The sequence below is a fragment of the Nelumbo lutea genome, chromosome 2, assembly GCF_056320005.1.
Source record: "Nelumbo lutea isolate HS-2025 chromosome 2, American lotus-T2T, whole genome shotgun sequence".
In the NCBI taxonomy this organism is placed as follows: domain Eukaryota; kingdom Viridiplantae; phylum Streptophyta; class Magnoliopsida; order Proteales; family Nelumbonaceae; genus Nelumbo; species Nelumbo lutea.
In genome coordinates this window covers 22,211,245-22,231,637 of record NC_142685.1, presented here as the reverse complement: position 1 = coordinate 22,231,637, position 20,393 = coordinate 22,211,245, and the positions used below count along the sequence as shown (strand labels likewise).

Genomic DNA, 20,393 nt, shown 5'->3' with positions numbered 1-20,393 from the left:
GGTTTGTGCTGTAGGCTGTAGCAATTTCAAAGTAGTGAGACAGCCCACCCTTTAATATGATGGAATGATCTCTCTCTCTCTCTCTCTCTCTGACAGGCCACTGCGCTACATGAATGAGGGACCAAATGCCCGATGATACTACTGCAGTCCTTTAAATCGCAACTCCATGTACTCAAATATTCCCTTAACCCTACTAAAAGTTAAGCCATTTTGGCCTTAAAAGCACTTAAATAGCTTATTGACAAATTATGGTACATACTTCCTACCTCCGGCTTATGCTTTACATTAGTCAGAAAGCCGACAAGAGAGATTTGAAGTTCCAATTGTGTAAGGCACTAGGCATAGGAGCTGATCGACTGCAATCTACTCAAGTCGTTTTCCACTCTTTCAATGCCAGTAACGCTTGTCAAAGAGAAATTTCATCACTGCCACAAGAAGTATATTGGAGAAAAACAGACAAGAAAAGCAAGATAAAATGACTGGAGGATTCACAATTAACAGTTCTGAGGTTTAAAGTACAGAGATTTAGTAGCAGTCTAGCAGATGTGTACAAGACTACGACTACAGGTAGGTTTTCACATCAAGGCTTTCCAGAAGCGCACATGAGCATCATCTTCCGTGGTAAACTTCAAACGAGCAAGAGATGGAATTCGTCTTGAGGCGGAAAGACTGATGCCACAACGTGCTCATTCAGCAGAGGCCAATTACGGGATTGTCAAAAGTATTCCTTGGTGTAACTGTAACTGTCTGTATATATCAGCTGATGCTATCACTGTTTCAATCCTTCCTCTGAAAAAAACTTGGGCTTTAATATTCCATTGTTTTTGGCTTCATGGAGCTACACAACAGGGGGTAGCCCATCCCCCAACCCCTTAACCCCATCAACCCTGGCGGCAGCGGGATCTGATCTCAGGTCTCTGCTACAATGAATCAGAGATCCCACCATCAGCTGGTCTCTGCCGGCTAGAGTTGGTCCGCATTGGATACTGTACCTCCTGATACTCATCAGAATTATCTTCTTCATCAGATGATAACAAGGATGAACCCATCCATGCCTTGAAACCTTCATTCACTCGCCTCTCCACCTCTGGTGTTACATCTAAGGAAGCTGCCTCCAACATCTCCAGTCCATGGCTTCGACCAGCAAATTCCCCTTCATCAAGAACTACTGCTGCTTTCCTTCTCAGGAAGAATGCAGTGCCCCCGTACAGAACAACTAGCCCCCATGATGCAATCTCATAGCACCAAAACAAGGGCAAGGAACAACTGCTCCCCAAGGTGAGAAGTGTTGAACCAAGAAACAGTGCAAGAAGACCAAAGATGACTGCAAACACACTGTTGAGAATGGATAGACAACGAACACCACCTACAGAGTGTAACAAGGAAGTTAGAATGAAGACATATTTAGGAAAAACAATCCTTTGCTCTAGCACCATGAAACATGAAAACATACACAGGGCCTAGCTTTTGACAAGTAAGCTGCAGAGACCCTGCCATCAGCCCATGATTCTGCAATATAGCTCAAGTCTATCTGCCATGGATGTAGTGAATGCTTATATTAAACCAACTGACATTTTATTTGATGGCAATTGAAAAATTAGGAGTTCTGGGCATGATTGAACTAAGCACATTGAGGTAGACAGACACTTTATATGGGAGAGAGTGGCTTCAACATTATGTAAGCAAGCTGGGCATGATTGACATCTATGCTCAGCTTGAAGGGGAGTGTAGTGAGAATGGGCCCGAATGGGCCCTAGTGTTCTTCATTTTTTTTTAAGTAGTGTTTAAAAGTTATGTTTCTTAGTTATGGGCCTTATGAGCCTTCTTTTATTTTCTTTAATTATTTTTTTAGTGCTGACCGCCCCATTAAGGGCATCCAAGTAATTGTACTTGGACTTAAAATTATTAATAATAAGTGATGAAAGGGAGCTGGAGAGAGAGGTTAAGTAGTGTTTAAAAGTTATGTTTCTTAGTTATGGGCCTTATGAGCCTTCTTTTATTTTCTTTAATTATTTCTTTAGTGCTGGCCGCCCCCATTAAGGGCATCCAAGTAATTGCACTCAGACTTAGAATTATTAATAATAAGTGATGAAAGGGAGCTAGAGAGAGAGGTTCGAGTTCTTCTTTTTCTTCTTCCACAACCTATTGCTGAAACTTCTTGTATTTTTCTCTCTTTCTCTCTTTTCTTCTTTTCTTGCATTATCTAAATTACTGTATGTGTAATTTTCAACCTAACCAAACGAAGATTAATTTATTAATTCTGGCAAAGAATGTGGAAGTTATACATACAATTAATTTATTAATTCTGTCAAAATACTTTAATCTATATTTATCAAAAAAATCAATTTAATCCATATTCGCACTGTACTATTAACACAATCAACTACAAATTGCCAGAAATATTGCAAAAATGGCTAAAAATTTCTATCACACTCGAATCTATGATCCTTTAGTAAAAATGCATTATAGACACAGATTTCAATATAATGCAGGTATGTATCATGAGACTTTGATTTCCGATTTGATATCTTATGGGTAGTGGATGCCTCCTATTGAAGGACCTCTTAAGGTGAGACATGCTTGGTATAATCTGTTCTCTATTTCCATCCTAGTTTCCGTGAACAAAAGGTCGTTCAGAAAGCAACATCAACTGCTTCGTAATTAGGCGGCTTATTAGAAACAGGCTGAAGACCCAAGATAGACTCATAAGGTGGTGCAGTTCGGAAACAAATCATGTCCAGAGAAGCTTCAAAGAAAAGAACCAAAGCCAAAATAAACAGGAAGAACAACTCTTCACAGCATACTTAAGAGAAAATCAACCAAAAACTCCCCTAGCTTTGCCCTAGCTACTCTTTATATAGATTTCATTGCACCCTTATTCCTCCTACAAGGAAGTTCCTTAATCTAATAAAGCAGTCCTTATTGTAATCCTACTAAATCTCTTCAAAAAAGAAAGTCCTAATTGAATATAAATTCGGAAGTCCCGCTTTAATGCTAAATTGGTAAATGCAAACCAAGATAGACAGATACAAGAATCCTGCATTGATGTTATCTTGGTAAATATGAACTAAATTGGGTCATCAGAAGCCAATCTAGTAAATGCTTACTCAGTTGGGCCTAATCCTGTACTACATCATAAGGGGACCAAGATAGATTCATAAGGGGATATTATCAAACCAAGTCTGTTCAGCAGATGTGTAATATCAGCTTATCACTTGTTCTTTGCTTGTCCATTTACATTAAAAATCTGGAAGCAAACTCTTCCCAAGCTGCCTAGGATTTCCTGAATTGTTAAGAGGATGAAATCAAGACCAACAGTTGTTTTTCTCACATTTGATGGGTGCAGTAATAGTTAAAAGGAATGATGGGCTGGCTGTCTTCATAAGCTAGATTACCAAGGATGCAAAAGGTTTTCAGGTAGAATGGAAGGTGCAGATAATAACTGCACTAACAAAGTTTCTAATATAAGCCGATGAGAACAAAACAAACCCAAATCAACCATCAAACTAAAAAGACCCAACTAACAAAAGCCCCTTACCCATAACAATACAATACAGTAAAAAGACAAAATAACCAGAAATCAAAATAGCCTGAAGCCCAACAAAAACCCAAGCATTACACCTACTGAGCCTAGTGGGGGTGGGATTGGGGAAGCAGGCCCTGTGGCTAATTCGTAGATATGTGCTCACTCTTCATTTTGAGTGTATGGAGAGACTATAGCTGTTGGTTAAATCCTTCTCATATTTCTTGATGTTGGGAATTTTACTGTTTTGACACATGCCACAGCTGATAAAAAAAAAGTGGATATAATGAGCTATTTTGTACTCAAATATTGGTACTTACTGCTTTTATTGATGCATGCAAACCAGTTTCTTTTATTCACCATGAATTGCAACATATTCATCTTGGGGTGACCACTGTTTTAAAAGCGCAAGGCGCAAAAAAACAAAACGCAAGGATATTCCCAAGGCACAAGGCACAAGGTGAGATGCATGCCTTTTTGAAGCAATGCACAAATAAACAAAATAAAAAAACAATGTAAAAATTATTAAAAATAGTATTAATTAAAAAATTCAAAATTTACCTTTTTTGATAATTAAAATCAAACTTAAATTTTAAACTAAATGTTTTTAAAAAAGTCTACTAGCTCAAATTTAAATACATAAACATAACATATAAAGCATATTCCAAGTGAAAATTGCAAAAATAAAATAAAAAATAGCATACAAAACATATTCAAGGGTTCTTCAGTTGTCACATCAGAAGAAAAAGTGGTGCACCTGGGACCTAGGCAAGGCACATACCTTAAAATGTGGCTCACCTGTGTGCCTAGGTGTGCCTTTTAAATTACTGAGGGTGACATCAATGCTTGAAATGGGTGCTTAACAAATTAGGTTGCTATTGATTCTCAGGTAGCTATTCATTATATGACATATAGAGGCTAGGTATTATCAGCTATTTATAATGCCACACCTTTGGTCTCTTCTTGCCCTCTGGTTCATCATGCAAGGGGGGAACAATAAGCAGATCTTATATTTAAATTTATCCAGCTTAATATGATAGGAAACTGGATTTGAACTCAGACAATTGGATACAACTGAAAGTTCTAAGATGGAAAAGACAATCACAATAAGATACTAAAATAAGCGGACACAAACAAATTCTTGGATGAAAAGAAAGACACAAGAGAAGATGCCTATAATACTGGTAACCAGATGCTTTGCTGAGCAACTCTAACAAATTAGATTTACTTGTTATGATAGAATGAAGATAAGCATACCCCTTTTTGAAGCACAGTAGTTATTCTCCACTACCCTTAGACACCCATGTCTTGTTGGAGCAGAATATGCAACAAATATTCCTGTAGCATGGACTATCATGAGTATATGGATCATACAGGGCAAAGGCAAAATAAAACTATTAGTGGGTGTTTGGCATCAATGCATTTCACAATTGTTCCATTTCATCAGCTTGCCTTATCAGAAGAAAAGGAAAGGAAACACTGTTAAGTCATGTTTGGCAAGCCATTTTTGAAAAGGAAAAAAAATAGCTGCAATGATTACATCTTGGAATTCAGGAGAGGGGTTTCTTGAATCATCAAAATGATTTTTCTTCATTCTTGAATCACCTTGGTGATCTTGAACCACCAAAGTGATGTGGCACATTGAAATATGAAAAAGCTAACAGCTTTTATCAGATGCCATACACTTGTCATAATGAAAATATTAAAATGTTATAAAAATTTGTAAAGTCAAAGCACTTTAAACACCCTATCAGCTAGGGGTGTCCATAACAAACCAAATAACTGAACTGAACTGAGAAAACCAAACCGGAATATGTGGTTTCCGAACCAATTGGTTCGGTTTCAGTTTGGCATTTTTGAAAACCGAAGGACTGGTGTTTTCAGTTTACTGAACCCTGGTATATATTTATATGTATATTATATATAAATATATATGCATTATATATAAATATATACATATGTTATATATTATATATTTTTATAACATTTATAAGGGCGAATTTCTTAAACTACCCCTATTATTTATCTAATTGACAAACTGTACCCTTATTGTTTAACTATTGCCTTAAATGACCCCTACTGTTTTTGACAATTGACTAGCTCTACCCCTGCCATTAGCATTTGTTAATGTTCCGTCAAAATCTGCACACATGTGACACCACGTGACATATAATTTTTTTTAAAACCCAATATTACCTTTCGACCCTCTCCCCCTCCCTTCTCCTCCTCCTTCACTGTACTGTGGCTCCGGGATTGGTCTTGAATGGCAAAGAAGATCATTGGCTGAAAACCAATGTTCTACTCAGTCAGCCCCATACATGTGTGCCTTCAAGACAACATCTCCTCTTTCATCTCTAGCATCACCTTTTCATGATAATACATAGGTAAATCCCAGAATTTTGGGCATTTTCTGCAGGGAAACTACAGAAAGGATGCGAAGGTGGTGGTGAATGTAAAGGTGAAAGGAAGAAATAGAATTGAGGCTAATGGAATCTCTGGATTCTACTCAAATGAGTGACGGATTTGGTTAAGTTGAAGAGTTTCTTTTGATTAACAGCTGGATCATACTAATCTTCATCATCTTTGTCTTCCATTAACACTTGTCAGTATTTAATAACTTTAAATACAAGAGCTTTAAACGTCTCCCCCCTCCTGTCAAAGAGAGTGGTGGTTCCAGCAGCAGTTCCGACTGGACAATGGAAATAGAATAGCAGAGTTACATGCTTAGAGAGCAGTCAACGAGGCTCAATTTCCCTGAGTTGGCAGGCAGGCTTCCTCGCTCTCCACCTTCAACCTTTATGCATTAGAACAACGTATAGAAATTGGTGCTGAAGATTCGTTGTTCTCGTGCCAATTTGTCCAAATTAATAATGCCAGTTCATGCTTTCCTGGTGGTTTCAGGAGGGATTCAATGCTTCAAGAAGGGATTCTATGTCGAATTCCTCCCTCCAACGGACAGCGTTCTTGATCATGGCGAAGGCATCCTTAACCTTGAAATCACTGGCTCAGAGGAATTTCAGGAGGATCACATTGCTCAGCTCATCCTTGAGTAGGAATCCCCCAGAAAGAGACCTCCTCTGGAGGTGGGAGTCACACAACAGCTACTTCTTCTTCTTCTTTCTTCTGTGGTTCAGCCGGAACTGCGAGAACCGCCACCACAACAACAGTAGAAGAGGGGGCCTCCATTGGAGGTGGGGTGGCAAAGCAACTACTTCTTCTTTCTTCTCTGGTTCAGCCAGAGCAGCAGGAGCCTCCGCCACAGCAGCAATAGAAGAGGAAAAACCATAATGGTCTCCTCGATGGCCTCAACAGTCTTAGCACCATTGTCATCGACAGTAGTGGTAACTGTCTCAACCACCTCAGCGACCACCACAGTTTCAGTATTTTCTTTCACTTTCACTTCCTTAGCTCCAGTTCCAGTTCCACTTTCACCTGAAGGATTATTAGCTAAACCGCTGGTCAGATTAAATGAGCTCCGTACCTTGAAGGTCAAGTCACCACTGTGGAGAAGGCAAGGAGGAGAAGAGGTCGAACATCAACCCCTGGCAAGTCTCTTGGAGTGAAAATTTTTACTCTGCCTCATTTTGAAAATTTGGAGGAGAATAATGTGTAAAATTAGTCTTTTTTTGTCTTTACGTTAACGGCGTTGATGGAAAGGAGGCTTTAGACAATTGTTAGAAAACATAGGGGTACTCTAAGACAATATGTAAACAGTAGGGGTAGAGTTAGTCAACTAGCTAAACCACAAAGGTAGTTTAAGAAATTTGCCCTATTTATAATATATTATATTATTATTTATATAATATATATTATAAACATAAGAAAACGAAAAACCAAAATCAATCAACCGGTGGTATCAGTTCGGAGAAATCAAAAAACCAGTAGGACCAGTTCGGTTTGAAAAAAAAAATGCTTATAGTTCGGTTAAATGAACCATGGACATCCCTACTATCAGCATGCATCTCCGCCAAATAGGTTTTTGTGTACTTCCCACCCCACCCCCCCAAAAAAAGCAGGGGGTGTCTTTATTGATTCTTAGCGAAACAGAATGCTCGCGAAACACATTGGTGGAAAACATCCAGTTACCCACTTAGTTAGACTGCTGGAGTTAGTTGATTCCTAAGACTCCTCAAAAAAAAGGTTTCAAGCAACGCTGATGAAGCAAGAAAGTTTACTGAACAATTTCTTTTTCTTGTTTAATAACAAAAATATTATCATTAAATAATGAAAAAAATCATTCAAAGGTATGAGAAGTTTATTCAACATGCCAAGGAAATAACCTCCACAAAGCAGACATTAATTTCCATGTGACTCCCCATGGAGTGGAACCAAGCACTGATCTTTTTTTTGACAATTGAACCAAGCACTGATCTTACCAATCTTACCTTCTTTCTACAATCACCATTCCTAGAAAGGGCTTGAAATAAAAGCCCCTCAAAAAGTTAGGGGAAAAAGAAATGACAAATTACAGAACTAGGACCTATCTTTTCTTTTATCAATTGTCCAATCAAATTAAAACAACCGTAAAACTCATGGATAAGTTGCAAGAATCTGACGATAATTTAAGGGTTTTTTTTCTCAGAAACGGATTCAATTGTAGCATTTTTATCATTAATAATGATTGATGAGATTCTATTAAATGGAGAAAAGAAAATCCCTATAGGTCTGACTGTATGAACAAGAACAACAGCCCATGGCTGACAAAACAGATTTGATCTTTCGCAACAGCCTAATAGATTAAACCCTGGACCAGGAGATCCCTAGTCTAACTCTAATCTTACCATGTGTCCTAGCCAAAGAATCAATTATGCTATTAGCTGACCTGTTAAACTATCTGAATTAGCCACTCAGGCTAGATAAAGCCTTAGGTTCTCTGGTCAGGTGTCCAAGGGTCCAATGGCCATCTTCTGTAGAAGATGTCCAGCCAATTAAAACTTGGCAGTTTCCCTCCACTATTAGTCCATGCCACCCAAAGGAGAAAGCTATTTTTAGGGCTTGCAAAAAATCAATGAGTTCAATTCTAACAGATTTGAATCATGAACTGCACAATAAACCATAAGTTTTAACAACTAAAATTTAAATGGGTCCAATGTCCAAAAAGAATATAATATTGAGAATTTCAATCCAAGAAAGATCATACATAAAGAGATCTAAAAAGAATATAAAATAAATAGAAAAGTTCAAGAAATGAAAGAGAAAGTCGGGAAATGCAAATGAGGAAAAGATTTGAAGTCTTAGTTTTTTTATCCATCTTTTCTTTGGTTTTGATTGAAATATCAAAACGTTTGTCAAAAGTTCAGAATGAGCAGTGCAACAGTAAGAAAAAAGAAAAAAGAACCAGTAAAATGAAGGCTGTATTCGACCCAAATAATAATTGATAGAACATTGAGAGAAATACAATCTTAACACTTTTCAATTGGTTGTAGAGAAATTAAGAAGCAAAAGAATCTTACTTTTTAAGAAAAATATCAAGCATTTGCTTAAATTGAGTGAAGAAACCTCCTCTAAATCCTAACCACTAATATCTTCCTATCTAAGAATATCATAAAGAACTCAGCTGGACAAAGATGTCCATTGACTTCACTTAAACTAAGCATTGTTCATTAATTGCACTGAACAAATGACCACCCCAACTTTCCTCTTGGACGAACAAACATGAGACCATGCTACAAGGTGCCTGGAACAGCTTGTATTCTTGTACCATAGCTCTTTTTTTTAATTATATAAAGATCACCATTACCATAAAAAATATGGATCCACCCCTATCTGATCCAACAATACAAGTATTTATTAGTAAAGTTGGTTTGAATGTTAGACATTTACTAAAGAATCATAAGTATAGGACTCATACAAGTTGTTTATCGATCAATAAAAAAGACCCATACAAGTTGTTCACAATTTATTTTATTCATGATAATATCAAAGTCATTTTTAGTTCATTTTATTAATAACATATACTATTTTTATTATTTTTATTTTAATTTATTAATGGTAATTAATATCCAAATTTATTGCAAATCCAATGGATAGGTATATCCAATCTATTTGCAAACGTATTAGAGAGAGAATGATTCTTTCTTCATCCAACCAGACATGCAAGGATTCTTATTCAGATAGAAGATATGAATTCTATTCCTTTAGATTCAGATGTTGTTTGCTGGACAACTATCAAAAAAAAAATTGTTTTCCTCTTTTTATCATTAACACTCTTACATTTTATTATAATTAATAAAAGGAATAAGTGATATTTACAAGTGTATTGTGCCAATCACACCATCATTTTGTTTAGGCTAGACCAGCTGCCTAACCCGTCAATATTCCTTTTTTTCGATCACATATTACAATCATCTCCCCCTTCAATTACAATGTGGATTGTTCTCTGCTTGACATAGTCACGGAGTTACTTACGGTTCTAGGCACTAGGCAGGGATGCCATATAGAGGCTGAAAACAGAAAAACACTAATAACTTGAAATCATGGGATCTCAAAAGACTACGCAAAAAAATAAAAAATAAAATAACGGAAAAAAAAACTTTCGCCTAGAAGTTGTCGATGCATCCTGTAGCTTGCAAATACATCTGTAAAATCCTGAGACTATACCCTAAGATAAGCAAAAACTGCACAACAGCACAATAATGTCATATTGTTCCAGTTAAATTTCGCTTGGCATTTGAATTTTGTAACTAGTAGCTAATAGACGCACCTAGTAAATAGAACCAAGCAAACAACGAGCCTAGTAATTCCACTGACCTGCCAAAAGGTACACAACGGATACGAAGAAAATGATTGCTGACGGCATGAAAACAACCATCCAGTAATAGTCGGCAGCTTCCTGCTCCGTGAGGTAAAACGCTCGAGGAAAGAGATCAGAATCTGCACTAAAATTAACCGATAGAGGCTGTAGTCGTCGGTCCCGGCAAAACGGCCTCTTCCCCTCATCGGCCGGGAAAACGATATTCAAGCTAATGAAGACGGAAACAAGAACTGCCAAGCAAAGAACCGTCAGAGAGACCGTGATTATAGGCCGCTGGAGGCGGCTCCAAGCTTTCTCTTCCTCTCGGAGGCTATCATACTCATACTTCGGCATGAAAGCCTGGCGAAGAGCGTCACCAATGATGGCCATTGAAATAATCGAAAGATGCGTTTTAGGACTTCTGGATCTAGACTCTCCTATCCCTATCCCTACCTTCTGAAATACAAGCCATGAGCCGAAGAAATAATTGAAGGATCGAATGGCTCCTCTTCCATCACGAAGCGAGAACACAAGTAGACTTTCTGGAGCCGATCTTTCACTAACCCTAGCTCTAGTTCCTGGTTTTCAGAGTCTGTGATTTCAACTATTATTTGGTTTCTGAGATAATTAAACCCCTAATCGCTGCTTACATCGAGAAGAGAACAACTGCCTGCCTTCTTTTCTTTTTTGGTGAACGAAGAAACTGAATCTTTCACGCTTTCACTTTCTTTCGGCACTTACACGCTTTTTTTTTATGAATTCCTTTCCTTGTAATAAAATAAATAAAGTAATGTTTGTATACCAGCCGTAAGCCCGTTACTGATTAGTTTTGGCGGGTATTCCAGGTTTCCGTTTTCTCCCTCTTCGAAAATGACAACATAAGCTCTGTTTGGCTCTTACAAAATATATGTATATATAATAATAATAATAATTAGTTATGTTTGACATGCTTACTAGGAATTCTCATTAAATTTGTAATTGTGAGAATCATATTTTAAGTTACCAATTGATGACTTATGGTCGCCCAATTAGTATGATCTTTGGCTCATTGTAGCAAACACCTAGGATCAAATCCCAATATTACCGAAAAAAAAAGATCAAATCCCTCTTGCCACAAGGGTTAGGACTTAGGGGTTAAGGTAGAGCAGTTAATGGGTCAGTTTTTTATGATTTACCGAATTGAATTGAATCGATTATGTTGGCTCTAGTTCTATGATTTTGTCTTATTAATAATTGGGTTAATCCCGGCTATTGTTTATCCCAAACCAATTATTTTATAAATATATAAGATTTTTCTAATTCTCTTATAAATTTTATTATATTTTATGTTTGAAATGATATATTTGATAAATCATATATAAGATAACATTAGTTAAAAATGTTTAATCTATTAATATATAAATAATTTAGGGAAAATGATGGTTCAATCTAGGGTTAGAACTTGTAGGCTCAAAGGACTGTTGGGGTAGGTGCTCGGAATTGATGCTAATTCAGAGGCGAGCGTTGGTGCATAGAGTGTGGGTTGTTGACATTTTGAATGTTTATAACTCTGCAGTGGAAATGAGAAATCTGCATTAAGCCTTTTTGCATTTTTTTGAATAATTTAGTAATTTCTTATCATTTTTATTGAGGTTGTATGGTCAAAGTTTATGTTTTAAGTTATTATTTAAATAAATAGACATAATTTTTTGTTCATCCCGACCCTAATCCCTAGGTTAAGGGGATCCCCATTGGGATCCTTGCTTGTAATAATTATTGTATTCACTTCTCTCTTAGAAGTGAGAAGAGGAACGAGAGAGAGAGAGAGAGAGAGAGAGAGAGAGAGAGAGAGAGAGAGAGAGAGAAGAAGAAGAATAAGACTCACCATCAGTCCGTTGGAGTTCACTTGTTGCGTTGGTGAGTGTTCGCCGGTTTTGTCTACCTGAGAGTGAGCGTTCGACTATTGAGAATAGAGAGGTTTGGTTATAAAGAGATGAATGAGAAGAGAGAACTATTTTAGGGTTTTTGGTTTAACTTAAAAGTCGGGCCTAGCTTTTTTAACAAATCCTAAGCTCTGCTTGTAAAATAGTCGAGCTCGGGCTTTTAGGCCTGAGGTCAAGCCCGTGTGAGGGTTGGGCTACCCGGCTCATGAATAGGTATAGTTGGAACTAATTATTTTTTTCTAGAGTGAAAAGTGATTCTAAGAAACCAAAAAAAAAAAAAAATCTTTGAGACTAAAACTTTTATGCCATGTTTGGTTCATTGCTCTGAGCCTCATTTTTTTAATTCTTGCTCATTCTGGGTAAGAATAAATAACATTAGAATATTTGGTTACAAAATTATTGTCATGAGCAACATTCTTTTTAGAATGAAAAATCAGCCCCATAGCACAAAAATTGAGTATCATGCAACATGAAAAATAATCATGCCCCATCTTGCTCGTTTTCATTCTTTGAGGAAACTCTGCTTACAAAACCGTTGCTATAGATATTTACTTTTGCAAAAGCACTTTTATGAAAGCACATCTACAAAAGTACTTTTACACGAAATCTATATTATAAAAGTAAATTTATAAAATGTACTTTTGCGAAAACATTTTTGCAAAAGTACTTTTACGAAGTACTTTTGCAAAAGTACCTTTATGAAATCACTTTTGCAAAAAGCACCTTTGTGAAAGGACTTTTATAAAAGTACTTTACTAGCACACTTTTACGAAAGTACTTTATGAAAACACTTTTATAAAAGCACTTTTACGAAGGTACTTTTATAAAAAGTACTTTTACGAAAACACTTTTACAAAAGCACTTTTGTGGAAGTGTTTTTATAAAAACACTTTTTACTAAAGTACTTTTACGAAATTACTTTTATAAAACATATATGCCAACTAGTAAACATTGACTGTTGGAAACCTAGGCTGGCGATTTATGAATACGACACAATTTTTTTTTAATAATGAAAATGAGCAATATAGGACACTTGTCATTCTGAAAATAATCCATTTTTAGGAAAAAAATTGTTTGGTTCATAACAATATTTTTCTCATTCTACCTATTTTTACCCATTCTTGTCAATTTTAAAATTTCATCTTAGGTAAGAATGAAAGCAAGTGAGAATCAAACCAAACTCATTCTTCAAATTCTTTATAACATAATTTTTACCATAACCCGTTCAACTATCCAATCAGTGTAAGTCTGAAAATTATAGCCTACCTACCCTTAATGGGCACATTAATTATCATGTATCTTAGCTTGTAAGTTTGTAACATTTACTTATCCTTTTAATCAATTAATAAAGATCAGTTGCATGTTATGGCCCTAAAAATTTAGTACTAAGGGTCAGTTTAGTTTGCAGTTGGAATTGGAATTGGAATGGTCTATCCCATAGTCTGTTTGATTATAACAGGAATGGCAATAAGAATATATATATAGGCCGCTGACCTGTTTACAGGCTGGGCTTCGAACAGGCCCATTAGAATTTTAACAAAAACCAAGCCCGAGCCCGGCCATGAACAAGTTAGATAGGCCCCCAGGCCCCACCAATATACTTGGCTCCGCCCCTGAATGCATCCATGGTGATTCTAGTCTTCTTTGAACCCTTATCCTCTCTCTTCTAACATAGAGAAAGAGAAACTCAATAGCTCTTCATAGGGGTAAAATGTTAAGGACTCAATACAAAAAAGGGGTAAGTCGATCATTGGATCAATGATTATAATATCTCTTTTAGAGATTGGTAATGTTTTGGTTTTTTAAACAGTCAAGGAATCTAAGTATGGTGGTGAAGAGGAGTGATAATAAAAAAAAGGTAAATTACAAAGACCCCTGTAAAAAGCCCTCCCATATTATGACCATGAGATAAAAGACCCCCCTTGACCATTAAATCAGATAACAGAATGCGTTCAATTATCAAATTATCCCATTAAACATTTTTTATTTCCTATTTTTGCCCTTTTTTCTCTTAAAACCCATTTAATCTGTTGTTTTGCCTTTCCCTTTCTTCTCTTCTTTTCCTCTCCCTCACCGTCCTCTCTTTGGCCACGTGGAGAACTAAAGGATGGATACGACCCTTTAGTTCAACACCTCATTACCGTTGTCACACTCGATGATATCGTCTTCATTGTATACTCTGAAGCTAATGGCGACGAAGCTAATCCTTGCGGAGCTGGAGCCAGCGTCACGTTCCTTGACCAGTCGCCGCTGCTAATCCTTGCGGAGCCGGAGCCAGCGTCATTGGAGGTGATTGGAGCTGGCGTCACGTTCCTTGACCAGTCGCCGCTGCTAATCCTTGCGGAGCCAGAGCTGGCGTCATGTCTTCATTGTATCCCTGCAACACTTGCGGAGTCGGAGCCGGCATCACGTTCCGACCTGAAGACCCCGTCGCTACTGCTAATCCTTCGTTCTGTTCTGTTCTTCCTTTACTTTCTCTAATGGGTTCGTTGCCCTGATTAATGGGTTGTTTGCAGAAGTGGGCAGGATCGAAGTAACGCACTTGGAGGTGATTATTCGTTGCATCCGTAGCCGGGAGGATTCCTTGACCAGTCCCATATGCTTTCCAGCAATGGAGGTGAGAAGGGTCCTATTGTTTTTCTGCTATTTCTTTTGCCCCATGGGATTTAGGCCAATTTTGGGGGGCTTAAACGAGGTCTGTCTGGTTATAAGATGTGTCTCTTTTGGTGATCTTTTGCAGTGGGCACCAATCCACGCAAGAGAGGCAGAGAAGCTATCGCTGCTGCTGCGGCAGCCGGGGCACCAATCGACCTCTTCTCTCTGCAATCTCAGACACCACCAACGCTGTTGAACCTTGGCACCTTGCACAACTCCATAACTAACAAGGCAACAACCCAATGTCACAGCAACAGCAGAGTCTGGTTCTTCCCTCTTCGATTATCTCATCCTTCCTAACAAAAGATCTCACTGCTCAATTGAAGCAACAGAGAGACGAAATTGATCAATTCCTTCAAGCCCAGGTACTATATTCTATTATTCTCCTGTTCTCAACATAAAAATAATATGGGTGTCCGTTTCATGCATCAGTTGCTCTGTGAAACTCAAGAAGCTGAGTGGGTATCAACGTATTATCGTTCAAGGGGACCAATTGAGGCGCACATAGAGGCATTGCCGGACGCTATTGGGTGCAGCGGAAGAATCTGTAGCGCGAAGACTGAGGGAAAAAGATGCAGAAGTTGTTTTCACCCGGAGCGAATCGTGTCATCGTCATCGTCAGGCCCAGTATGTAAAGCGTGTCGAAGGCGAGTGGCGTCAGTGGTACTGCTGCCGTGTCTAGCTCAGATCAAAACAACTTCCGCTCAAAACCTACAATATCAAGGAATTCCTCATCTGGCTCAGATCGTTCATCTGCAAGGAACGGAAAACAGAAAAAATAGGAAAAAGAAATGGGTGGAGAGAAAGTGGGAGGGGAAGAAGAGAGATAGAGGGAGAGAGGAAAGAGGGAGGACTTCGGAAGTCCGTCGCCGCTGTTATTCGTGTATCGTGAGGTCGAGCTTCGATAGAGTAGTATGGGGATTAAAAAATATTGGAACTGCGGATTTCAACTGAATGCTCACGGAAGGGGTCTTTGTCTTATGGTCATAGTACAGTACGGGTGGGTCTGTGATCTTTGTAATTTACCCTAAAAAACGTCATGAAAGTAGCAACTATTCAATTATTTTCGCACATGACCCAATAGTTCAGATGGTCATTTGTCACCTTTCCAAATAAGATGGGCGGGATCAAACCCGTAGAACCTGAATCTCTTACTAGTATGACCAATGAGTCTCATGGGGTTGTTTAGGTGATATAAAATTAAATGCTAAAACATATTTACTTGTATTAGCAATTCATGGGTAAAGTTGGAATTAGAAAAATCTATTAAGTATATTGGAGGAATTATTATGAGTATAATCTCCACTTAGCATGAGCATAACTGACATTTAGGGTCAGTTTGGTTTGTAGTTAAGTTAGAATCGGAATAGTTTATTTCTATAGTTTGTTTGGTTTAGATAGAAATGGGAATGTGAATTGAAATCAGTATGAATGAAATTTCATTTTTAAGGGAGGGGCATGTCATTCTAAAAAATTGGGAATGGAATTTCAATTCCACTCAACCAAATAGTTGAAATCAAAATAATCCATTTCCATTCCAAATCTCTATTCCCACAAACTAGAGGGGACTTTAATGTCTTTGCCCACTTAAAGGAAGGGATCTATATGTCACTTTATCCCCAAAAATTAGGGAAGATTTAACTACAAGTCAAAGTTCTTTGGAGGTGTAAGGCCTTTTCAAAAATTTGAAGCCAAAGTGAGGTTGAAGGGTAGATCTATGGTGCCATAAAGACATATTTTGAATTTCATCCCCAAAACAAGGGTAAATCGTTGATACCTCTCCTAGAGTTTCTCAAAATTGTTATTCAGGATCCTGCTTTATGCTACTAGCACTGTCTTCCTGAAGTTTCTCACACTTAGAAGTTACGCTCCCTCCGTTACCTCAACGTTAAAATCTTATCCCAAAACGCTGATGTCACACTCCAATTTTTAAAATACCAGATTTGCCCTTCTTAATAGAAGGCATTTACTAACTAAAATACCCCTGAATGCTAAACCCCACCAAACTTCACCTTTATTAATGATTTGGGGTCTAAAGCAAAATCCATAGATTGGAGTTGGGTTGAAGAACACAGCTTGCCGCATGGCATAAAAATATATACAAAGGGATGGAACCCACATTAAGCTCATGACTACCCATCGTAGATCCTTCTTGAGCTCTCTATCCCTTTATTGACATTAACCCTTCGCAGGACTATTTTTTTTTCATTTTGGCGGTAGGCAACGCACGTTCAATGAGCACAGTAGGCACAATCTTGTAAGTACATTCAATGAGCACTTGTAGATATTTTTTTACACTTGTCCTTTGAAATACCTTCACCCTAACTTTGAGAAAGATTAAAATCCAGTTTAGACAATTACTAGAATATTTATCAAGTGTTCATTCAATATGCTTACAAGATTGTGTGCTTACAAGATCCCATCCCTATTTTTATTTTTTTCTAATTCTTCTCGTTGCTACTAGATGTTCTTATATTATATTATAATGTGGGTTGCAGCTTTACCATGAATATGGTCTTTATGTTAGAATAAAAAAAACGAATTATTGTTTTGTAGCTCTTGGTTACTTTAGTTGTATGTGAGAATCAAGATTATAACATAATGGCCAACTGATGGTAACTAATTTGGTAGGATTTTTTATTCGTTGTAACATAGACCTAATATCAAATCCTATTACCACCTAGGTCGGGGGTTAAGGAGGAATTCGGTTTAGCCGTTCATCAAGCTGTGGAACCGATAATAATGTCTCAGGCCGGTGATAAAATACACATGGGCCCACATTAAAAGGTTGAATGGTTGTGAATCCTACGTTTTTTTATGACTGATATAGAGTGTTATTATTGATCTCACAGCCTGTTTCAGCTAATCCCATTCCGAGATAGGGGATGAATTACCCCCTGCTGTGTAGTCCAATAAAGAAAAAAAAGAGTAAATTACAAAGACCCCTTGTACTTTGTTTTGTGATAACCATTATGTTGTGAATCGGTTCAGTCAAACCTTGTTCAACTCCCGTAAGGTTGTGGGTACTCGTGGGGCGTGCTATATAGGCAATCAATCCTACAAAAAAGTTTCTGATGAATATGCATAACTAAGCTGAATTGGGATCTACTCTTCACACAACGTACCTCAAACCAATCCAGTTGTGAACCGTCGGTATGGGTGTATCGAACGAATTAATACTCCTTTTGGTGTTTTTTGTATATATATATTTTTTCACCAAATGGTTCAGGGGAGCTGGTTAAGTCATCGCCACACCATAAACCGGTCAGACCACCAATATTGGTGGAGTGCCGGAATGATACGGGCCGATATATGTTAATACTTTGAACCTTGCCTCAAACTGGCGTCACAAGCACATCCCTGAAAATGTTCCTGATACATGGTGTGAGGTGCGTTTTGTGAGAGCAGATCCGGTCTCAGCTAAGCTGAGCTTACGTCCACGTAGGATAGTGAAGTGCACGTTAGATAAACACGTGTTAGATATATTTGGAAAGCACGTGTCTTTTTGGTATTCGCCAACAGCTTGCTTTTTTGTTAGCACGAGTCTAAACCGAAAGAAAGATGGAATGGCGATGGAAAACGAAAATTTCGGTTGGAGCAGGGGGAGGAAAACCATGACCCCGAAAAAGAGTGAGACAGAGAGCCAAAGTGCTTCTCAAACTCTATCTCTGTTGGGGCTTTTTACCTGGTTTGCTTCTGGGTTTTTTATCACATTCTGATCCTCGAGAATTGCAAATTCATTAAAACATTATTGAGATTTTCCGGAATTCTTTTCAGTCTCGTTGGTATATTCTTACAAGCCGTTGGTTTCAGATATCTCGCCGTCGGTTTCAGGATCCTTTTTCATTTGCAAATATGGTGAATCCATTGGTGGAGCGAGCCACAAGCGATATGCTAATTGGTCCCGATTGGGCCATGAACATTGAGATCTGTGATATTCTGAATCACAATCCTGGGTATGCAATTTGTTTGCCTCCTGTTTCGTTGATTTTGTTGATTTACGTAGTTTCTTTTTATTATTTTTAATTCATCGTTGGCGGTGTCCTCCGTTGTGATATTACATCAGAGTTGGTGTCCTTGGTAGGATAAAGGTCAATGCATGATCGGGATAAAGAACATTGTCGCGTAATTGCGTTCTTCAATCGTTTTTTGAGATTTCCCGAAGATAATATGCGAATTTGGTCAAACGGTCTGGATTTCTATGTTGGAAAGTTAACATCTTTGGTTAAAAGTCTGTCTTTTGTCTAACCAATCAAAACAACCGTCTCTTATCTAGAACGTAGGAGAATCTGTGGTTGGGTTTTCATCATTTGCATTTATTTTACTGTGCTTACTGCAAATTCAATAATTGGTATGAGTAGATATTCTGAACTTGGGCTTGACCCTTGATATTTTCTTTTAGTCACCGAATTTTATGTTTTGGACCTGCTAAAGTTAGTTTAATTCATTGTCAATAAAAGAAAAAGATCTAGAAAGGGGAGAAATCGAAAATGGAATCAGCTATCTTTTAACAGAGTAGAATTCCAGAGCTTGGCTACTATAACTTTGCTGGACTTTGCATTTAGTCAGATAATTCTTCTAGATACAATTTGAATTTGATATGATTAAAAAAGGGCTGTAATCTGGGGCTTGTTCTTAAGCGTTTGCTTTTCTTTTTTCTTTTTATTCTTCTCCATGACTATTACAATTAAATTTGAAGCCTTATAACTTGTCAGCTTATCTCACTATCTGATCGTCTGCATTCTAATAATTGGGGAGCACTCAAATGTTGCCTGAGACAACTAGTCAAGTTAATTGTCTTAGATCTTCATTGATTTTACCCATGTCCTTTTTCTTTTTCATCCATTTCTTTAGTGTGGAAGAGACCAGAGTTGTTCTTTTTTCTTTTCTATTTACTACTGCCTATGTTTATTATAAGTTTTTGATAAGGGCCATTACCCAATGTTGGTCCTAGCTATCGGTGATAAAAGATGCCAGTCCTAGCCATCTGGGGTTTTGAGAGGGGAGGAGTGGATATGGACCTAACCTTAAACACCTTTTGCACAAAGTGGTCACTCTCAGATTTGGACACACTTTCTCATGCTTGTCAGTCTGAGATTTTACACACCAAGCAATGGCTCCTTCTGAACACTGAACTCATCACATTACAGGGCAATGTTTATTCCCTCCAGACATGGTCCTGCAGTTTCAGTTTTCAGTTTTTCCCCTCCATCAGTAGTCTTGCCTCAATGCCAAGCCCATATGCCAAGTATTCAGGTGTTTCCAGGTTTTAGACATGTCCATTCCTGGAATCCATGGCCTAGATACATAAATAATTAAAATGTAACAGAAAAATTAAGATTATCCCATCTCTTGAAGTACATAGATTTTTCATGAACAATAGTGAATTGAAATCCAGTTTATTTCAAAGGGGATCTTCAAAGATATTTAAGATGGTTTGCTATCTTTCCTAGAATGTACAAACAACAAGAAAAACCATTCCCAAATAAAATAGCAATTGGTATGGAGATTAACAAGTGAAATCAAGTTTCTCCATTAGCCTTACAAATAACACGCTAAT

At 37.6% G+C, this 20,393-nt stretch overlaps 2 protein-coding genes and 1 long non-coding RNA gene across 4 annotated transcripts in view; 2 read left to right on the top strand and 1 right to left on the bottom strand.

Annotated features, from left to right (window-relative positions):
- Positions 1 to 442: 442 nt before the first annotated feature.
- Positions 443 to 11,062, bottom strand: LOC148869126 (uncharacterized). 2 transcript variants are annotated; one of them, XM_088973240.1, is made up of 3 exons: positions 10,274 to 11,062; positions 4,781 to 4,861; positions 443 to 1,366 (listed from the first exon to the last, which is right to left on the bottom strand). In XM_088973240.1, the coding sequence occupies exons 1-3, from the start codon at positions 10,644 to 10,646 to the stop codon at positions 921 to 923; spliced, it is 900 nt and encodes a 299-aa protein (XP_088829366.1). In that variant the 5' UTR covers positions 10,647 to 11,062; the 3' UTR covers positions 443 to 920. The 2 variants fall into 2 exon arrangements, with proteins under 2 accessions (XP_088829366.1, XP_088829367.1); XM_088973241.1 differs by lacking the exon at positions 4,781 to 4,861 and having other exon boundaries at positions 10,274 to 11,026.
- A 3,042-nt stretch (positions 11,063 to 14,104) lies between these two features.
- Positions 14,105 to 15,993, top strand: LOC148869125 (uncharacterized). Its single transcript, XR_016107821.1, has 3 exons — positions 14,105 to 14,795; positions 14,919 to 15,198; positions 15,266 to 15,993. It is a non-coding gene; the product is annotated as an uncharacterized LOC148869125 (long non-coding RNA).
- Positions 15,994 to 18,389: 2,396 nt separating this feature from the next.
- Positions 18,390 to 20,393, top strand: part of LOC148869124 (TOM1-like protein 9) — a 42,706-nt gene continuing 40,702 nt past the window's right edge. The window contains exon 1 of the mRNA XM_088967236.1: positions 18,390 to 18,789. Coding sequence (XP_088823362.1) covers positions 18,689 to 18,789 — 101 coding nt within the window. The 5' untranslated portion in view covers positions 18,390 to 18,688. The remainder of the gene's footprint in view (positions 18,790 to 20,393) is intronic.